The 21,999-nt window shown below is 34.7% G+C and overlaps 2 protein-coding genes across 5 annotated transcripts in view; one reads left to right on the top strand and one right to left on the bottom strand.

Moving 5' to 3' along the window:
* LOC123879373 (inositol-trisphosphate 3-kinase homolog) overlaps positions 1-21,999 on the top strand; it is a 67,832-nt gene that overhangs the window by 36,525 nt on the left and 9,308 nt on the right. The gene's annotated exons all lie outside the window — the stretch shown is intronic.
* Positions 19,131-21,235, bottom strand: LOC123879398 (protein ALP1-like). Of its 2 annotated transcripts, XM_045927087.1 has the most exons (3): positions 20,823-21,235; positions 19,557-20,081; positions 19,131-19,511 (listed from the first exon to the last, which is right to left on the bottom strand). In XM_045927087.1, exons 1-3 carry the CDS (start codon positions 21,107-21,109, stop codon positions 19,199-19,201), a joined length of 1,125 nt encoding a protein of 374 aa, XP_045783043.1. In that variant the 5' UTR covers positions 21,110-21,235; the 3' UTR covers positions 19,131-19,198. The 2 variants fall into 2 exon arrangements, with proteins under 2 accessions (XP_045783043.1, XP_045783033.1); XM_045927077.1 differs by having other exon boundaries at positions 19,131-20,081.

The following is a 21,999-nucleotide window of genomic DNA, read 5'->3' as shown; positions in this document are numbered from 1 at the left end:
GTATCTACATTGTAATCGTTATAGTACCTAATTAATGCTCATGAAACGATGCTTAAATTGCTCCCGTATCTGCTTCATTTCCTGTTAATTATTCAATTGAGTAGGCACTACAAAGCTTATAAATATAAATAAATTACTCAGTACTTATATTTAGGTAATCAATTAATTAAGTTGTAACATTACTAAAAAGGCTAAAAATTAATTTCATTCATGATTGGTTAGTATTCAAATTTCAAACGAGAGCCAAAGTAAGGCTGAGATTTATAGAGCGCACTTTGACTTTATACTGTTAAAACGAAACAACGTTATACCGCTGGCATAAATCTGTCTCGTTTTAATTGAAACTTAAGTCAAAGTGCGGTCTATAGATTTCAACCTAAGTACGTTTTTATGGGCCGAGTGACGGAGAGACTCCTCTATGGCCAGAGTCAAAGAAAAATTTTATTTTTCATTCTGCTGCTTGTATTTTTATGATTAGTAGGTAATTTACTACCTGGGAATACTACTACCTGGTACTAGCTGGCGCCTCCGACTTCGCCCGCATCGATCTAGGTTTTAAAAGTCTCGTGGATACACTTTGATTTTGAGGGATAAAAAGTAGCCTATGGCACTCACCAGATCTTTAACTATACCGATGCAAAAAATCACGTCGATCCGTTGCTCCGTTGCGACGTGATTGGAGGACTAACCAATAAACCAACATACAAACACATTTTCGCGTATATAATAAGTATGGGGTAGTGAGGTAGTGAAGAAAACAATTTTTTTAATCAACTGTTTATTATCGGATTACATTAAATTTAGTTTAGTTAATTTTCTTTCGTCCAAATTGAGCAAAATCAACTCAAAATCTTTCCTGAATTTGCCATCTTAATGCTTGTATAAGTAGGTTGTTTTTTTTTGAATAACAAAAAAGTACGTCAATTCATACTTCTTTGTCTCCTACGGAATACTTACTTTTAATATCGCCTTTAAATACAAAGCAAAATTATTATTCGGTCCACTTTCACGTCCTGTAGAACTGGCCTTTCGGGCTTCAGACAGTTGTGCCAAATACGAAGAAGGAACAACATGCGATTTCGAATGTACAACGTATCAACGTTTTAACAAGCATAATTCTGTCACTTTGGTCTAGCTTCTTGATTTATACTTAAGTACAGCAACCCGCCCCGGCTTCGCACGAGTAGCTTATTACAATTTTGGTAGGGATCTCTAATTTTTTTTGAAAATAAAGTATAGTCTATGCCACTCAGAAATAATACAACTTTCTACTGGTGAGAGAATTTTCAAAATCGGTTCAGCATTATCAGACATCACTTCATACAAAAATATACCAAAGTTCAAAATCCATTTGTTTTCGTTTTTGAAATAATGGCGCCGAAGGCAAGGGAGCAAGTCGATCGATTAAAAAAATAATTAACTATTTCACTTATTATCAAATAATTATCTAAAATACACTAACAAAAGCAGGTATAGCAACTTTTTGTACTAATTTCTTTCTTAATAAAAATATACTTCGCAAATGCAGCTGCATTGTTATTTTGGCATATTCAGAAATAAATTTAATTTTTACCCATCTTTTAACTACTAATTTTCACTAAAACTCGGCCTTTGGTATTTAAATGATTTAAAACTTTTTTTTTTTTTTTGTAAGATTGTAATCAAATATCTTTGAGAAGAGTTTTATATGAAGTTCAGTAGTTTTGTTTTACTCACAAAAGATCGATATATTATTATAGTATCATCTATCCTCGCCGTATAGGTTAATAGATACTGAAACATCAGAATTGAATCCCAAAGTTTGCATATCGAAATCGCTCTGCAAAGTTCCATAAGGATCGATCCAGTAGGTATAAGTAATAATAAACTAGTAACTAGACATGTTTATTTAAATTATAATTTTAAGTGTCCGTTTGTTCTTTTCTGTACGTCACAATAGGCCTCCGTTTCAATAAGAATCGATGAAGATGGTTATCCAAGGTCTTTTATGTCCCAAAGTCTTAAATCATAAAATTTCATAATAGGCCTGTAGGTATCCTAAAGGTGCGTACAATAACGTACTTGTAATATAGGTAATCAATCAGCTGAGCTTAAAGAATCAGTCTTCTTATTATTATGCCATTCAGTGATCGCGTGTTTTCAGAAATGACAAAGGCCTTTTGCTCTTGAGACATTAAAACATTTCATCAGCTTGATAATATTTAAGAATGTTACCTAAATATAATAAATACTTAGTTACTTATTTAATAAGCAACATCATACGATAATTTCACGTGGCAAGATAAAGCGTACGGATATTGAAATAGACCAGATTTGTTCACTGAGCGAGAATTAAAACATTAAGATAACCTCTGAATTCTTATACTATAAATAAATTTCAATGACGTCAAACCTTTAAGCAGTTAAATGCTTTGGTTGTAAGATTGCATTCAATAACTAGTTGACCCGCCCGGCTTCGCACGGTTGGGCTTACCTAATCCATAGACTATTTGTCTATGAATCTTTGATATTAATAGATTACAATACACATATGATAAACCTTCCTCCTTTTTTGAAGTCGGTTAAAAACCTTTTAATTTTTTTAACCGTCATGGCAGCCATATTGAGGTTTTATATTATTTGTAGCTGTTATTTGTAGATACAGCCCGCTGATAGACAGACGGACGGATGGACGGACGGACAGCGGAGGTTTAGTAATAGGGTCCCGATAGACTTTGGGTACGAAACCCTAAAAAGTAGACGTTGTCACGTACATTCGTTAGGTTTTTGTTTAATGTGATAATTTTAATACATAATAGGCAGTTCCTAACTATGCTAACTATTAATCTTATCTTTAAACAAAATCGGCCAAGTGCGACTCAGACGCGCCCACCGCGAGTTCCGTATCTTGAAAAGAAAGGTATAATAAACCTCAATAGTTATTTGGTTAAAATGGTCTACCGTCTCAAAATAACCTCAATCCTTTTGTTTGGGACCACCCAAGTCACAACTAAGTCTTGTATGTTTACCTATGCTTTTTTGTTTATGTTGTATGCTTACCTATTGGTAATTTCTTTAAAACTGTTACATAAAGATTTCAATTACTCCCGACCCAAAAAGAGGGATGTTATAAGTTTGATGTGTGTATCTGTGTATCAGTGTATCTGTGTATCTGTCTGTGGCATCGTAGCTCCTAAACTAATGAACCGATTTTAATTTAGTTTTTTTTTGTTTGAAAGGTGGCTTGATCGCGAGTGTTCTTAGCTATAATCTAAGAAAATCGGTTCAGCCGTTTGAAAGTTATCAGTTCTTTTCTAGTTACTGTAACCTTCACTTGTCGGGGGTGTTATAAATTTTTAATTTACACTTGTTTTAATTTTTTTACCATTTTTGTGCGGAATCCTAAAATTAGTTTTTGTCCGATATATGATGCACGAACAACAGCTACTTGCGTCAAACTTAAAAAAAAAGTGGTATTACAACAGAATTTGAGTTTACCTTATAATATGTATTATGTAGAAAATACTACTATACTAATCTACTATAAATTGCCTTTTCTAAGTTTTAACGTATTGTGTAACTTATTTGATGTTTTTTTTTCAGTAACATAACTAGGCAAAATATTTAAAATTATTGTTTTGCTTATAACAAAGAAGCAAAAATAATTCATTTTTCCATATTTAAAAATTCTTCATGTAGATGTACTTTGTGAGATGTCTAGTATCTTTATGTAAAGATATAATTTTGAGCCACCTTTAAATGATTACTTAATTATATACCTACCTTTGTATACGTAATTATGAAATTTTGCTTCCAACTTCCAAGTTGAAGTTTCCAAGAGTATCCGTCTCTGCTTATGTGGATTAATGTAATAAGACCAACAAATAATCAATTTATCCATAATTTGATGGTAAGCTACTTAGCAACAATGATATTTGTCAAAAAATACGAGTAGGTACCATTTACAAATTTTCGAAAAATAAAAACGTTGCAATGTAAGTGATACATCGAAGGATTACAGAAATGATTGATTAATTATATAGCCGATAAAGATAACGTCATACTTTGAAGAGGATATTATCGTCGTTGATAGTATTTATCTAACTGAATTTTTTATCGAGATTTTTTGTTCCGGATAATTCGTTGCAAAGTTGAGAAATTTTATCTAACCGTAGATTATAAATATTATCTAACCGTATCTAATATTTTATAATAGGGGAGGATATATTAAATATCGATGAAATTATAGGCTGCGGGGCTGAACCCTGATTCGCTGTAATAGAAATCTTGACTACTTAGGTGCGAAATGCATGATTTGCATTTCCACAGAAAAATAAAAACCGACTTCAAAAACTACAAGCACTATAAAGTTAAAAATAGTTTTTGTTTCTACACGTGTATGTGTATGTACTGTGTGAAGTCGGGCGAGTATTATAAAATAAATTAGAAATCAAAGCATGAAGCTCGCCCGACTTCATTTTTTTGGTTTTGATTTTACTTTTGATTTTTTTTTATTTCACAACTTTTAGTGGCCCTACTGTACTAAAATATGCCAATACCTGGTAAAAAACCTACTGTTTATTAAGCCATTACACCGATCGCGAGCAATTTACTCTTATCCGTTGAGGAGTTCTGTTCTTTATCTCCGAAGATCTTCACCAAAGATTTTAGTTTAGATTTTAGTTTGGTGAAGATCCGATAGTCATCAGATCTTCACCAAACTAAAATGAGACCTCGGAAGTATCACCTACCTATCAAAAAAAAATTATCAAAATCGGTTTATATTTGATGGAGTAATCGCGTAACAAACATACAAATAAAAACATGCCGTCGAATTGAGAACCTTTCCTTTTTTTGAAGTCGGTTAAAATATCACTTGCTTTAACGGTGATGGTAAACATCGCGAGGAAACCTGCATGCCTGAGAGTTTTCAGTAATGTTCTCAAAGGTGTGAAGTCTGGCAATCCGAACTGGGCCAACGCTTCAGACTATGGTCTAAACCCTTCTCTTTAGAGAGGAGACCTGTGCTCAGTAGTGGGTTGACCATGATGACCTACCTACCTACATTTTCTCCGCTTCGCAAACTATCCTATTTGTAGAGGCGTGCGGTCACTTCTTATGCTGGCAGCTGCGAAGAAAACATTGCACTTTGCAGCTGCCACTTAGAACACCATTTGAATTCGGAACGATTCGAAGATCCTGCTGGCCTTGGCGCACTCCGGGCACCACATTCGCCTCAGAGATATCAAGACCGAAACAGCTCGGTCGGGCATCAAGCTCCAGCCCTCGTTTTCCACCACAGTTCCAAATGTAAATACGACCCATGTAATATTATTATATACTGTAAAAATGTGAGCAGCCTTTTATTATTAAAAATCAAACGAACTTACCAAGTGAAGTTCGATTGTAATTATGCGAGCAGCTTCTTTCGACGCGATTTGGTTTACATATTGTAGAACGCGTCCCACGCATCAGCCTAGCACGGATTTTTAGATCTTTTTTGACTTTGAAATTGGCAACACTGCCTACCCGCATCCAATCCCCCACTAGCGCCCTCCCACCACAGCTCGGACCATTTCACGACCGGCTTGTCATTTTAGTTGATAGTTATAGATAGATACATTTTATATTTGTTTATATATGTATGTATATATATATAAATTAGGGTAGGGTGTACTTTTGTGTACTTTATGAAAATAATAAAATTAGGGAGGGTGTGTATAAATCGCGTCGAAAGAAGCTGCTCGCATAATTACAATCGAACTTCACTTGGTAAGTTCGTTTGATTTTTAATTATGCTTCGCAGCTTCTTTCTTTGCGATTTGGTTTACATATTGTAGATGTTCAGAGCTAACAAATATAAAATGAGTAACCTATTTGGAAAATAAATAGATTACGTAAGTATTTGTGAATATTACAAATAAAAATTTACATTAAAAACATAATAGATTATGGTATATTATAGCTTGTTGAATCAACTTTTTTAATTGAGTAGGTATATACTTATACAATACATTTGTGATCTTATACATATACCTACTATCTACATAATAAATCGGCATGTTAAATATAATAAATAATAATAAATTTAATAAATCAACAAAAGTTATCGTTAACTAAGTATCTTTATCTCTCTTTTATAAAATTTAGCGAAAGTAGCCGATAACTGGCTGTAATCAGCAGTCTTATCATTGTTGACACCTGCTCTGCTGGCTCCAGATGTGGATGCATGGCGTGTTATGTGAGCACTAAATTTTGTCATATCAATAACACTTTTATGAATTGTTATCCAATGACTCAATCATTGGGATGATAACTTTTTGGAAGGCCCTTTGTAACTAATATAAACAACTAATCATTATTAGTTTCACGAATAGAATTTGTTTTATTAATATACTACTTTAAACATGTATCTGAATATATATAAAATTTTCACTAAAGAAAGGTAATTTCAAAAAAGGGTTGAGAATTGAGATGAATTAGGTCAAGAGGTCGTTATCAAATCTGAAATTTTAATAGTAATCTACTTCAGCCTATTGACGTTACTTATTTTTATCAGTGAAAAAGTAAGCACTCTATGAGTAAGCAGTCATTAAAGCCAACAAAGTAAGGGTCTTTTTTTGAAAGATTTCCCAAGTTGAAGTTCTCATGTGGCCATTGTTCAGATAAGTAACTAGGAACAGTGTCAGTATCCCATGTTATATTATACCTTGGTTGAGTTGGGCTTGACCTGCAACTCCCTTCATAAACTTCCTAATTTGATAGTCATCTAACATATTAGGAAAACCCAATAACAAGGCAGATAAGTACAAATTTACAGTTCCATTTTTTTTTTTGTACTCTTATCAAATATTTTTGTAAGAAAATCTAAAATCACAATAACATTTTTATGACTATAATGATAATCATTTTGTTTACGATATTCTATCTAGGACCTAATACGTGTATCGTATTGTCTGTACGTAATGGTCAGAATGTGAATTAATCACAAGATCAACAATTATTGCTGGTACCGACATTTTCAGATATTTTTGTCGCATAATTTCACGGTGACTAAGTGGATTGTTATGTGAAGATTATGAGGTTTTCTGAAAGGTTAAAAGATTAACGTTAGGATGAAAGTATACATAGGTACATGGTGAGCAGACCGATCTTGTAAACAAAGGAAACTAGGCTTGCGATGGCTAGTTATTATTTTTATCGGTTTTAAGTTATTATTTTTCTTATCATTTTTAAAATTAAAATAAATGGTGGAAACGCATAATAGTACAAATGTTTTTAGGACACCGTAGAGGAATCAACAGTACATGCATCAGGATTGATTTTCTATGTGAGTCTCACATTTTGCATTGCAACGACTAGCGAACAAATCTATTTCAAAACTGTCAAACACTTGAGTCAACGTTTTAAAAGCATAGTCAGTTAATTCCTGGTTAATTCCCATTCGGTGTCCTGGAAAGATTTTCTCGACAAAATATTAGCTTAGGTATTATCTTTAATTAATAATAAAGATGTAAATACATAAGAATTACGGGTACTGCGCGCTTCCCCCGTACAATTTACGTAGAAAATAACTGCTGTACTATCAATCCTTAAAAGGATTGTCTACGTTACAAAGATCATTTGCAAATACCTTCAAAGCTAGGAAAACTGCCTTTAATTCTAACTCGTTTATATGTAAACAGGAGTCTTTCTTCTTACGACCGGACGCTACACTGTAGCTACACTATACATTATTATAATAAAAAGTACTCCAGTTAAGCATGCGTCCGAATGTTTAATTATCAATTAATTAAAGGTGAAAATGCACTGTTGATACTATTTAGCTTTCTCAAATCCTCAAACTCAAATTTAACTATTTCAAATTGCTAAGGCGGTGAATGTTTTTGTTCGTAACTCGGGTTATTTAGTAAGCAATGATACTTGTGACGTTTGAACATTTTCGTATAATAACCCACGAATATTGGACTCCAGGATAAGCTGAAATTAACGGTTCAAACAATCTAGCAAAATCACGAAGTTTGCGTTTCGATTGTGTGAATATCTTTTCAAAAAATAATAATAATAATTAATTTTAATTTTCTTATCATCAAGAAGTTTTAAGTATCATGTCAGAATGCTCACGACATTTAAAACGTAAATATTTTCGCTGTGATATAGTTATATTAAAAAACATGCATCTTTTAGGCTGATTTAAGCCAAGTGACAATTTGTTGTAATTAATTTTGATGCAGTGCGATAATCCTCTATTTTAAAATTACTACTTTTAATAAACCTAAATAGGTTTATAAGGTTTAAATACTAAAATATACTATAATAGTTCTTATCTAGAACTGAGAGTTGTGATTCGTCATCTACGAATCGCTCCTATTTCGAGTAATTTGTTTAATGGTTTTTGAAAACCTAAAGACTTGTGAGGTGATTTTGGGCAACAATCACTGGGATTGCTATTTTTGGATAGGCGTGCTTATAAAAGGAATAATGTAGCCTTCGATCCATTATAAAACAATTAGATCACTTGTAATAAATACATGATCATTCATGTGAGAAAGGACGTAAACGTCATGCGTACGATACCTCGTGTAGCACTAGCGGCGGCTGTGAGCGCATGCGGCGCGGCGGCGACGCGACGGCGGCGGCGAGCGCTCGGGTGCCGCGGCGCGGAGGGGCCGGCTGCTCTGCTGCTGGTACTGGCGCGGAACTAGCCGACTCTTCCCTATATCTTGTTTGATTTTTCCGACACATTATCGCCGAATATATACTTGTTAGTATATGAGTTTTCAAGAGTGTCTATAGAAGACACCACGAATTTTTTCCTGCTTCGTTATGGTGCATATCACATAAGATTCGGCAGGCGTCGTTCGCTATTGCTCTTGGTTTAAACCTTCGTATATTATGATTTCTAGTGCTGGAGTTAAGGCAGTTAAGGTTACCGAGTTGTTTGTGCAATTACATAATTACATTTTACAAAGGGTTCCGTTAGGACTGCTTTTAGCCTCTCAGTTCAAAATTGGAGGTAAAATTTTGTCAATTTTCGAGTGACATAATTTCAGTAACCGGGTTTGACTTCTACTTCACGTGCAACCAGCACGTGAAGTAGAGAAGCATCGTCGCTATATTCATCATGAATATTTGAATGAATGAAAACAAAATTGAAATAGCCCTCAATTTAGCTATTCGCTATTTTATTTTTGTTTTGACGGTAAGAGCCCAAAATTTGGCAATTACGCATCAATGTGGTAAGCTTGATGGTTAAAAACCAGGTATTCATCATAAATATTTGAAAGAATGAATATTCAAATTTAAATCAAATTCAAAACATTTTTATTCAATTAGACTTTTACAAGTTCTTTTGAATCGTCGAAAGTATCTACCACTGGTTAAAATAAAATTGAAATAGCCCACAATTTTTAGCTATTCGTAATTTATTTTTGTTTTGACGGTAAGAGCCCAGAATTTGGCAAATACGCATCGTGACGGTAAGAGCCCAGGAATTTGGCAAATACGCATCACTGTGGTAAGCTTGATGGATAAAATCCCTGTATTCATCATGAATATTTGAAAGAATGAAAATAGAATTGAAATAGCCCACAATTTAGCTATTCGCTATTTATTTTTGTTTTGATGGTAAGAGCCCAGAATTTGGCAAATACGCATCACTGTGGTAAACTTGATGGATAAGATCCCTGTATTCATCATGAATATTTGAAAGAATAAAATTGAAATAGCCCACAATTTAGCTATCCGCTATTTATTTTTGTTTTGACGGTAAGAGCCTAGAATTCGGCAATTACGCATCAATGTGATAATTATCCATCAAATAAACTGCAGCTATTTATCATGAATATTTGAAAGAATAAAAATTCTTTAAATTAAAACTCAAAATATTTCTAGTCAATTAGACTTTTAAAAGTTCTTTTAAATCGCCAAAAGCATCTACCACTGGTTAAAATAAAATTGAAATAGCCCACAATTTAGCTATTCGTTATTTATTTTTGTTTTGACGGTAAGAGCCCAGAATTTGGCAATTACGCATCAATGTGGTAAGCTTGATGAATAAACTCCAGCTATTCATCATGAATATTTGAAAGAATGAAAATTCAAATTTAAATTAAAACTCAAATATTTCTATTCAATTAGACTTTAAAAAGATTCTTTTAAATCGCCAAAAGCATCTACCACTGGTTAAAATAAAATTGAAATAGCCCACAATATAGCTATTCGCTATTTATTTTTGTTTGACGGTAAGAGCCCAGAATTTGGCAAATACGCATCATTGTGGTAAGCTTGATGTATACAATCTAGGTATTTATTATGAATATTTGAAAGAACGAAGTCTTCTTTAAAGTTATATTTTTGTATTGGTTTAATTTTAATAAAATGGATTCTACTTACGATTTGTGTTCTCGTTTTCTCTGGCGTTTTTCATTTAGCCTCCTTATTTTTCTCCTAATTCTTTCCTCTGGGTCCTCATTTTTCCTCTTCTTCCCCATGTTCAGAACGATGATTTTAATAATATTTCGCGCGGGTTTCTGTGACGTGCGTAGGCTTCGGCACGGAAACACGTAATGACAAGCCGGTCGTGAAATGGTCCGAGCTGTGGTGGGAGGGCGCTAGTGGGGGATTGGATGCGGGTAGGCAGTGTTGCCAATTTCAAAGTCAAAAAAGATCTAAAAATCCGTGCTAGGCTGATGCGTGGGACGCGTTCTACAATATGTAAACCAAATCGCAAAGAAAGAAGCTGCGAAGCATAATTATTTATTATACGCTGCCACACATTGTATCATTAGGTACTTATTACCTTTTAGAATATATATATAGGTATCTATATACCAGCGCGTCTCAATGCCTGTATTTTATTTCACTTCACAGTGCATAATACTCCGGAAGTCATGGTCATATCGCTGACGCTTCCTTGTTTTCTTTAAACCTAACCTTATCTGCAGCTAAGTTTGTAACATGATGGTAACATGTACCATCATTGAAACTGATATGTATAATAATTCAGTTAAATTCAATAATAATTTACATTATTTTCTAATATCCTTAATAAGTAACATTTATTCTTACATACTCACAAAGCGATATTTTAAGAATTATGATCGATCGCCTAATGGGCTCCCCAAACAAAGCTCTCACCGCTGATTTTTATTTATTTATTCAAAAATTATTATTTATTAAAACATCTTTATTGCTTAGTAGGCAATTTAAGTATTTTATTTCAGGAGAGAGAGTTAGGATGCAGGGCAGTTCGCTCTACAAATCTACCAATTATATCGCCACATGTTCTAATTTACATTTTAATGCGATCATTATTATAGAGTACTAGCTTATGCCCGCGGCTTCGTCCGCGTGGACTATACAAATTTCAAACCCCTATTTAAACCGCTTACATTTTCAAACATTTTCAAAAATCCTTTCATAGCGGATCTTATTTGTCCATTTACTTATATTTACAGTATTTGCATGCCAAACAGCCCAATCCTTTCCTTTTCCTATTATAGATATATTTAGAAAAAGCCACATTTTCGTTCAGTGAGCTAAATGGTGGTATATAAGAGGTGTAGCGCAGCAGATATTATTATGTAATCAATAATAATCATCGATGTATAATGTATAAAAATATGTTGCGGAACAAGTAGTCGGTAGGTAATAGGGCTGTAAACAATATAGAGATGAAGGCACGTTCCGTATATGATTTCACTTGATTAATTATTATTATTATCAGTCTGACGGCGTAGGCTGTAGACACATCTATGACGTAAGTAGAATGCATTATCGATAAGTTATCTATGTATCTAACGTGGGCGTTTACTGCCTACTTGCTTATAAAGTTCACGCATACAAACCAGTTACTACTACTTAACACGTACTTAACATCATAGTGTAAAAGCGGCCAAGTGCGAGTCGGACTCGCCCATGAAGGGTTCCGTAGCAGCAAGTAACATCATTAAGAAAAGTTCTTGTGGTTCGTTGTAACTTTGATCGATGTTTTAATAATAGTGTATTTTTTAAAATTAAGTTTTATTAAAAAAAACCTACTTACTAGAGCTCGTTCAAACCAATCTTCGGTGGAAGTTTGCATCGTAATGTACAACACATTTTTTTTTAATTTTATCATTCTCTTATTTTAGAAGTTACAGGGGGGGGGGGACACATTTTACCACTTTGGAAGTGTCTCTCGCACTAACTATTCAGTTTAGAAAAAAAATGATATTAAAAACCTCAATATCATTTTTGAAGACCTATCCATAGATAAATTTGATGATGCGGTTCACAGAATACATCTACTTACCAAGTTTCAACAGTATAGTTCTTCTTATAGTTTCGGAAAAAAGTGGTTGTGACATACGGACGGACAGACAGACAGACATGACGAATCCATAAAGGTTCCGTTTTTTGCCATTTGGCTACGGAACCCTAAAAAGGATATCAGAAAATTCAAACTTCTTTCAATAGCCAATAGCCACCTGACTTGTGATACGATACTATGATAGTACCTGCCTAGTTACTTATTTAGGTAGCTGTGATAGTATCAGATACCTATGCCTAGTTACTAATTTAGATATTAATACCGAGGGATCTATCTTAACTTATCGAAACTTAATAGTCTGTTGAGTAATTTTTGAGACTAGCTTACAGACATACAGACACGCTAGTATGATAATGTATATGTAGATAATAAGCAAGTCACCGCCTCCCATCGGTTGCGTAACCACATATTTTGAAAGACGCTACACAAGTGTCTTATTATACAATCAAAATAAAATTATATACGAATTACGAACGCATTTCATGTTTTCTTCTTGGATGAATAAATACTCGTTTTCTTTTGAAAAACGACAGCAAAAAATTTATTACGAAATATGACGTTGGAGATAAAGCATTTTACATAATAATGCCATTTAAAAGAGCGATACATGGTTTATCAGCGAAGTCATCTTTACACGAGGAGTAGAGAATCTGCAAAAACCTATTTATTACAAGCACAAATGAATGCATGCGGATTTTAGATTACATTTCTAACAAAGATTCTACTCAATTCTATTCCATTTCGTTTCACCTATTCCACAAAATATTGTATTTCAAAATCATCAGTTTTTTGAAAAGCTCTAAGAGCTAGATGCTAGAGCTTTATTGGTCAGGTTTCCTGTATTCTTCCTGTATGCTAATGTACCTTTTAAAAAAAAATCAAAAAAAAGTAAAACCGACTTTAAAAACCACAAACACTAAAAAGTAAAAAATATTTTTTGTTGCTACACGTGTAATGTATGTATGAAGCTTGTATAAAGTCGTGTATGTATAAAGTCGAGCGAGCATAATAAAATAAACTAGAAATCTAAGTGTGAAGCTCGAAAAATTTTTATTTCACAATTTTTAATGGCCCCACTGTAATAAAATAAGCTATGCCTAGTTAAAAACCTTCTGTTTACTAAGCTATTACATTGATCGCGAGCAATTTGCTCTTATTTATTGAGGAGTTCTGTTCTCCATCTCCGAAGATATTCATGAGATCTTCACGAAATTTATATGGGACCACCTGTAAAGGTGGTTCCATATAAATGTTCACCACCCCTTTCTATTTTTCCATCTTTCACCATTAGTTTCTAGAATATGTCTGCAAAATTTCATGGACTTTGGTTGATTAATATTCAAATGAAATTGGAACTACGATTGTATGAAACGAGTGACGGAGAGAGCCTTGTTAAGCTATTTTAACATTCGATAGTACACCTAGCTGCTATTCATTTACTACAAAACTTTTGGAAAAAAGTATGTATTGATTTCAGGACGAATTTTTTTAATAAATTATATAATTATGACAACACAAAAATATAGCTAATAAATAGGTAGCTATTCCAAGCAAGCAGGCACTATGAAGACGTTTTGAGGGACAAGAAAACAGATAAATATTTATTAGAGTAGTATCCCAGTCAATAAATTTAAGCCTGAAAATGTCGAAACAAGTTTTGAATAATTGAAATGTGACGCACCTTATAGCCTTGCGAAGATGCGCTATATTTCGTAACAGCCAGCGCTAAGCCAATATACCTACACAGAAGGTGATAGATGCAAAACTATGTATATACATATGTAGTCCTAGGTATGTAAGGATTCCTGTATTTTGGACAGACAACAAAGAGGACCTATTAGGGTTCCTTTTTCCTTTTGAGGTACGGAACCCTAACAATGTTTGTACGTGTACCTATCCGTTGCATAATATGTATAATAATAATTGAAAATTCTTTGATTTATATCCATTATACGCTCATCCGCACTAATAATATTTTAAATGCAAGTGTGTATGTCTGTCTGTTACGTTTTCGCGGCCCATCCGTATAAAATTTTGACGAAATGTACAAAAAAGCTCCATTCCGTTTTTGTTTTTTTTAACGCTCCTCGAACGTGATTGGTTGACGCTCGCGTCAAGGCATATAATAAATATATCGCGGGCGGCGCGCGGTGTTCAGTGACATAATATTCAAGCGCGTTCATTTTTAACTCCCGACCAAAAAAGAGGGGTGTTATAAGTTTGACGTGTGTATCTGTGTATCTGTGTATCTGTCTGTGGCATCGTAGCTCCTAAACTAATGAACCGATTTTAATTTAGTATTTTTGTTTGAAAGGTGGCTTGATCGAGAGTGTTCTTAGCTATAATCCAAGAAAATCGGTTCAGCCGTTTGAAAGTTATCAGCTCTTTTCTAGTTATTACTGTAAACTTCACTTGTCGGGGGTGTTATAAATTTTTAATTTACACTTGTTGTAGACGGAATTACAATTTATATGGACAAGGCTAATCCATAATTCATCGATGCATACCTATCTATGAATAGGTAAAGATAGATTAGCTAATCCGCCGTCCTTTAACTAAAAAGCGATAACATCAAAAAAGAGAGTCATCATCTTTCAAGAGTTTACATCGCCAAAAATATGGGATTTAAGAAAATCTGGTGCTTTTAAAAAGTTTGCCACGTACCGTAACTATAACGAACGACGAAACGAAAACCTAACTAAAACCCTTGGTCTTACGAAACTTTTACAAACATAATTTTTTAAAATTCCAACATTTTTTGGCGAAAACTCAAAAACAATTTTTTGCTGCTAACAGCTATTTAGTTAGATGAGGGCGGTTGGTAATAATATAGTTTGCTAACCCATAGAAACTGACTGACTGTCATCTATCAATGTAAGTACCTACCTACTGTATAGTTCACTCTGGTAAGTAGGGGAGAAGTGGCATGAAAGAGCCAGTTTATTAAATGGAGCAAAAAATATACTTACCTACTTTTAATGAAAAAAATGAAGATTTTTCGGCAATTATTATTATTCATTTATTAAAGTAGGTAGTTTCATACGAAAAAACCTTAAGCACTATTAAAATCAATGAAAACGAAATTTAAAAAAATGTTTCTTTTGGCTCTTTTATAAAATTTAATTAATTAAACTCAAAAAAATACGCCTTCAAAAATTGGATTATAAATGGTTGAGATTAGTTATTGCTGTGCGTAAAAATCGCAAATAATACCTACCACGTCAGATGGTACCTACCTACTTATTTAGATATTATCTGAGTGCACGCTGCGCTGGAGACAATACGTTCCTCTAACAATGTAGGTAGTAGGTATATTATAAACGTAGATGAGATCAGGATACTGTGGATGAACATCGTAAACACCGTAAACATCATTTCCCCTTCCGCGATGTATCCTGAATTTTGATTCGAATATTTCATTTGTTATTCTGGTAAACACGCAGAATTATTAGTTATATTACTACTTGCCAATTTTTGACAAGTAGCAGATTTTTTATTGATATGGAATATGAGATAAGCAGGTAGGTATAATAAGAATTAAAGATGACTTATCATAGACTAGAATCAGCTGGCAAATTTTAGTTGAACAAAAAATCTACCATTCACCTAAATAAAAATTTCAAAATCCCCCGACCCTCTATAAACCCTCTGAAAGGTAAAACAATAATAAGCACATCGTATTGCCCTTTTAAATAATAACATTTTAATCCAAGCGTCGCCAATCGAGGGGACCCCTTTAGTTATTTATTAATTACTAGGTGATGCCCGCAGCTTCACCCGCGTGGATTGGTCAGATCCCCTGCAGCATCAGGATTGAAGAGTTGGAATCCAAATATTTTATGGAACAATGTCGCAAAGTTCCTCTATGGATTAAAAAAAATTACGCAAATCGGTTCAGAAATCTCGGAGATATCAGTGCATAGGTAAAACAACACAACTCCATTTTTAAAGTCGGTTAAAAAAGTAGCCCAGATGTTACTCCTTAGTTAATCCTCTACTTGTCTGTGCAAGTCCCATCAAAATAGGTTCAGCCATTCCGAAGTTATACATGTTATTGTATTATTGCATACCGAAAGGTAGAATTTGGAGCACCTAACAATAGTAGTTTTAAGATCTGTAAACTAACCCAAATTCGCAATAAAGATTATTGAATTGAATTGAAGGTTAGCCTGTTCAAACAGTCACTTCAATTTTATTTATTAGTATAGATCAGATATAGATATAGATGTAGATTAGTATAGATGCTGTAACCTACCTACTTACTAGCTATTCTTTCTGGCGGTCCCCCGCCCGACACGACGCGACGCGACGCGACGATCGATGCTTGGATTAAAATCGTATGTTTGAGCCCGTAAGTACCTAGTAATTTTCAGAGAAAATTATTTGGCAAACAACATACACAGATATTAGCTTCCAGAACGTCTCTAAATCATTAATATTGATTTATTTATGTTCAAATTAGAGCCAAATTGCATTTGTTTGGATCGCACTGCGAAGTCTTAACCACCATGAGCGCGGTTGTACGCTGTGAGTCGCTGTGGTAATATTCATCACGATGCGCGATGCCTTGACTTTGTCACTGGCACGTGTCCTCAAACCATGGCGTTCAAAGTTCCGCTTTGGACAATACTTCGTTTGTTATTTTGTATTCGCCAGTGCGGGTTTCCGCTTGCCGATGTAATTAACATTTGACCCCGAAACGAATGAGCTGACAAACCATTTGTTTGATTCTTATCCTCCATCTTATCGAAATGCTTTAATTTTTAATAAATCGCATCTTATCGAAACACTAAATTACATATTATTAATATCCAAAATACATGTTAAATGGCGACGCGACGTGACGTTTGCATATATATTTTTTATTTTAATTATATTATAATATTATTATCATAATAGCACTCTATCTATCTACGAGATATAGGTACTCAATGCGCGAAAAACATCTAGTCCAATCTGAACACAAGGCGAATGACTGCGCATTGTAAAAAACCTGATCTCTGTCGGGCCTTCAGTCTGTTTTTACCTAGTTCTTGTCGTTCTTCTTACTCTTTCTTGCTCGTTTTTCGCGGTAGATCCATTTGATATTTCAAACGTAAAAGTTTATTTGAATAAATACTTAATATTTATTCAAATATACGACCTACAAACCACCATGTTGTAACTTCAAATTAGACTACTTATTTTGCGTGCACTACCGGGGGTAGGTACTATGATGCTAGGTACTAGGTACCTACTTGCGAAGGAGTTCACCTACGGACCTGGGATTAGTTACTTATGAATTGAGTGGGTACACTTTTGATTTTACTGGGTAGGTACTTAGAAAAATGGCCAAACATGGGGAAGTACATAGTATTAAGTATATCTTGTACGATGATATGGCGAGCCCGACTCGCACTTGACGGTTTTTGTATATAATATACTGACGCAGGTAGCGACTTGATTTGTTAGGTATTTTCTGTGAGACTGCATGCCAGCACGCAGGCTTCCTGACGACTAACTGCTCATTGTTAAACTTTTCCGTCCTTTTGTATTCTTTTAATTTGACTGATTTGCATATTATTGTCATGTTTTTTATGACATTATTAATATGGCGTACATAGGGAGATATAACTTACTATTTTGTTTTGTTATTTATGGAGATTGTACTATCTATTCTCATCTTCCATATCTAATCCAATAAACATAATAATAATAGGCAATAATATTTCATCTACTGTCTACATCTGGCTGAAACATTCTTAATAGGTACCATAATTTCCGTTCACCACAACGACACGGGTTTCCTGTAAGAGATTACCTATTATTATTTATCTACTTGTTGCAATAAGGGCGGTGACTTTGCATATTTTGTTTCTGGATTTTCTAATTGTCAATAAAAATTGAGTTCAATTCTTCAATTGTCATAATGTTGTAATATTCATATTATTTATCATTATATAAGTTTTCTGACGGTCGGTTAGTTAGCCTGGGTTCGTCAGATATTTAAATATCTGAACTGTGACTTCCTCAGTGATCCTCTCCTCCCCCTCTTGCAGGCTGGTCTGTCAGTATGCCATCCTTTTCTGGCAGAACCTGCAGACTGTTTGACACAAATCCGTGTTTAATATAATCACTTAAGTCGCAGTAGTGCAGTTAACTATTTAAGTTAGGCAGGAAAGTGAGGCAACATCCAACTGTGTAAATAGACACCACCTGCGCCAGCGCAACTCGGACTGCGTCATGAGGCTAATTTCGACAACAACAGCCATTCAATGGTATTACACTGTCATTAAGCAAAGACAAATTATTCATTGGTAAATAAGTCTGACGTTATAAAGAGGTATAAGGCATGATTTATATTAAGCCATGCCTGAACTGGACGTGCCGCGCGCTTGGGTTTGAAAGAATTAGTAGTCATTCACGTTGACTCGCGGGCGCGGTGGCGGGCGCGGTCACGAAATATCAAACATATGGCGTAATATCCAAGTGTTCACATACGAAACGCACGTGCGGTCTAAGTAGCGGGCAAGCTAGCGACTGGCGCGCGCGCGCCGCTCGCGGCAATATCAAACGCGTGAGATGTTTGTGTGTGTTTACGTCGAACTAGCGGCGGAGCGCGCGATTCACTCGCGACGTCAGGTAAGTTCAACCAGTATGAACTTGTCGCTAGAAACGGTAGCACGTCTCCATCATGTCTTTCAATACAGAAGAGTTTATTAGTGCTGTTCAGGCTAGAACTCCGATTTGGCAAAGCAAACACAGGCATCATATGAACAGAAATATTCTCAATAAGCTATGGAAGGAAATTGCGGAATTGTTTCCTGAAATGGAGGGTGAGTAAATGAAATATTGTGGGTACCTATTTTTAACTTTTTATTTTTCTAAAGGAATATTATGACAGACTACAAAAGATACAAAAATATATTACAAAGATGGCGACGTATATATTAAACGATTGTTCTCCCAAAAATATTTCGTGAATAAACTCCGAATTTGTTTAGCTCGATTTGATGGATTGTTGTTTCTTCCAGTTTGTCGCCTTTGGTGCTGAGTTTCAGTTGTTAACTCATCATTGAAATTGTAACCATCTATATCAATTACAATATTATGCAATAAACAAGCGGTTTTGATAATCAGGCGTGCATGTTTAACATCAGTTTCAATAGGTTTTAACAAAACTCGCCATTTATTGCATAAAATTCCAAATGCACACTCCACGGTTTTTCTCGCTCTTGACAATCTATTATTAAAATGTTCTCTCTCTTGATTCAATGTTCTTTGTGGATATGGACGCATAAGATACTCTTTAAGAGGATAAGCTTCATCGGCTACTATAACATATGGAGCTGTAATATTAGAATTGGGTAATGTTCTTGGTTCTGGAATATTGAATGCGCCTCTTTCGAGTAACCGGTTCAGGGACGAGGCGTTGAATGTACCGCCGTCGCTTTGCTTTCCTCTACCTCCCACTTCAATAGTTAAAAATCTTTTGTTCGCATCAGCCACAGCTTGCAAAACAATAGAGAAATAATGCTTGTAGTTAAAAAATGCCGATCCTGATCGTTTAGGTCGTTTAATTCTACAATGTTTACCATCTAAGCTGCCAATGCAGTTAGGAAAGTTCCACATTTTCTCAAAATCTGAAGAAATATGCTTAAGCTGGTCTTCAGATGGCAGTGGCATGTGGACATTCAAATTTTTTTTCCAAATAGCTTCACAGGTACTATAAACAATCTCAGACACTGTACTAACACCCAAACGAAAGCTATAAGCCAAAGATCGAAATGCCAACCCAGTGGAAAGATATCTGAAACATATAAAAAAAATACAATTATTACGTAAAATTTAAATATATCTATACTAATTACTTTATATACCTACTAAAATTATATAAGGCATCAACACTAAACAATATTTAATTTTTATAGAAAAGGCTTTGAAAAAAATGGAAGAATATTCGGGACCAATTTATGAAAGAGTTTAAAAAAATTCCGGTTTCTCGTTCTGGAGATGCTGGAACTGATCAAAACACTTCAATGTGGCCATATTTTCAAATGATGCAGTTTATAAAAGATGACGTTACCCCAGAATTAAATGAAGGCAATTTAGATGAAACTGCTGATGGAAACTGTAGTGATAATAATGAACGGTCCCCAACTCCCCAGTCAATAGCTGGTTCATCTACAAGTACACAATATACGAGCACCAAACGTAAATGTGCACAAGATGTAAGACAGGAATTCATGGAATTAGAGAAGAAAAAGTTGGAATTATTACAAATTAAACTGTCGCAAAGCAGCGAAAGGCAAGAACAAGATTGCGAAGACCTGTTATTTTTTAAAAGTCTGTTGCCGTACATGAAGGAGTTTACTCCTATGCAAAAATTACGTACGAGAAACAAAATTACAGAAGTTGTTATGAATGAAATGAATAGTTTCACGTCCCAGGCTTACCATAGTTACAATAGTTACGAATATAACACATCAAATTATGGAAATTAAACTTTAAATATAATTAACTACGAAAATTCTTTTTTTTTTAAACTCACCTTATAGTTACAAATAGTCTTTCTTCGGGTTTTATGCTTTTATGAAAATTTGTGTCTACTTTTGAAATCTCACTCCTTATTGAATCCAATATGTAATCAAAACAGTTGACTGTCATCCTGGTATATCCAAAAAATCTTGAAGGATGTTCTCTCAAATTACTATATAAAGTATGAAATTCACCATACTGTTCTCTTTCTTTATTAATTTCGTGCACACCAATTCTAATTTTTAACATCTCCCACTTTAGATATGAATTTTCGGTTAAAAATAAAAGATCGTCGTCCATGTTTACAATCTCTGACAACACGTCACACTCGCGCAAACGCCTGGCGGCTAATGTGAACACGAACTCGCCACTTCTCCGGGCCCGCACCCGCCGCCGCGCCCGCGCTTTCCAACGTGAACAAGTACTTACAGCTACATCGCACTGGCGGCTAGCCGGAGTACGCGGGCCCCGTTGCGGCAGGCCGCAAGACATGCGGCCGTACGCCGTACTCCGGCTAGCCGTATCGTCAGGCTGTCTGCTGCAATGGTCAGTAGTTTTTGAATATTGCACAAGATGGACGTCGAAGAAGTTGCTAGGATGGCTTTGTACCTAACTAACTAGCCATGCTTCACGCTCAATATATATTTTACTTTATTTGTCTTGCGAACATATATCGTGTTAAATATTGAGTGTGTAGCATAGTGTATTAAAGCAAGATCCCAGGAGCGCCAGACCTTATCTACTTATTTTCTCAGAAACAATACATAATAATATTATGTACTACTAGCGACCCGCCCCGGCTTCGCACGGGGATAAAATATAGCCTATACGGATTCGGAAGAATCCCTCTAAGTAATGGTAAAAGAAATTTTGAAATCGGTCCAGTAGTTTTTGAGCCTATTCAATACAAACATACAAAAATACAAAGGTTTCCTCTTTATAATATTAGTAAAGATTTAACGTATGCATATTTGCTAGCTTGTGCCGACGGTCAAGTCATAGGCATCACCTGCTAAAGGCTCCTAGTAAATACATTACTTACAAGCCTGAATGCTCATTTTTTATAATTCATAATACTATTAAATAATCAAAATTCAATCAATAGGTACTGCAAGACACTTCTTTAAAACTTACAAAAATTTCATATCTATTCTAGCTTGTAGTCTGACAACTAATTTTAAAATTAAAAT

Source organism: Maniola jurtina, chromosome 3 (assembly GCF_905333055.1).
Source record: "Maniola jurtina chromosome 3, ilManJurt1.1, whole genome shotgun sequence".
Lineage (NCBI taxonomy): Eukaryota > Metazoa > Arthropoda > Insecta > Lepidoptera > Nymphalidae > Maniola > Maniola jurtina.
The sequence above is the reverse complement of the archived record's forward strand: the minus strand, read 5'-3'. Positions and strand labels throughout refer to the sequence as shown.

Bases quoted from the DNA above. Each gene is read 5' to 3' on its own strand.
- LOC123879398 (XM_045927077.1), bottom strand. From the start codon at position 21,109: ATGGACGACGATCTTTTATTTTTAACCGAAAATTCATATCTAAAGTGG. The intron at 20,082-20,822 runs GTGAGTTTAAAA...TATATGTTTCAG, and splicing joins AGACTATTTGTAACTATAAG to ATATCTTTCCACTGGGTTGG.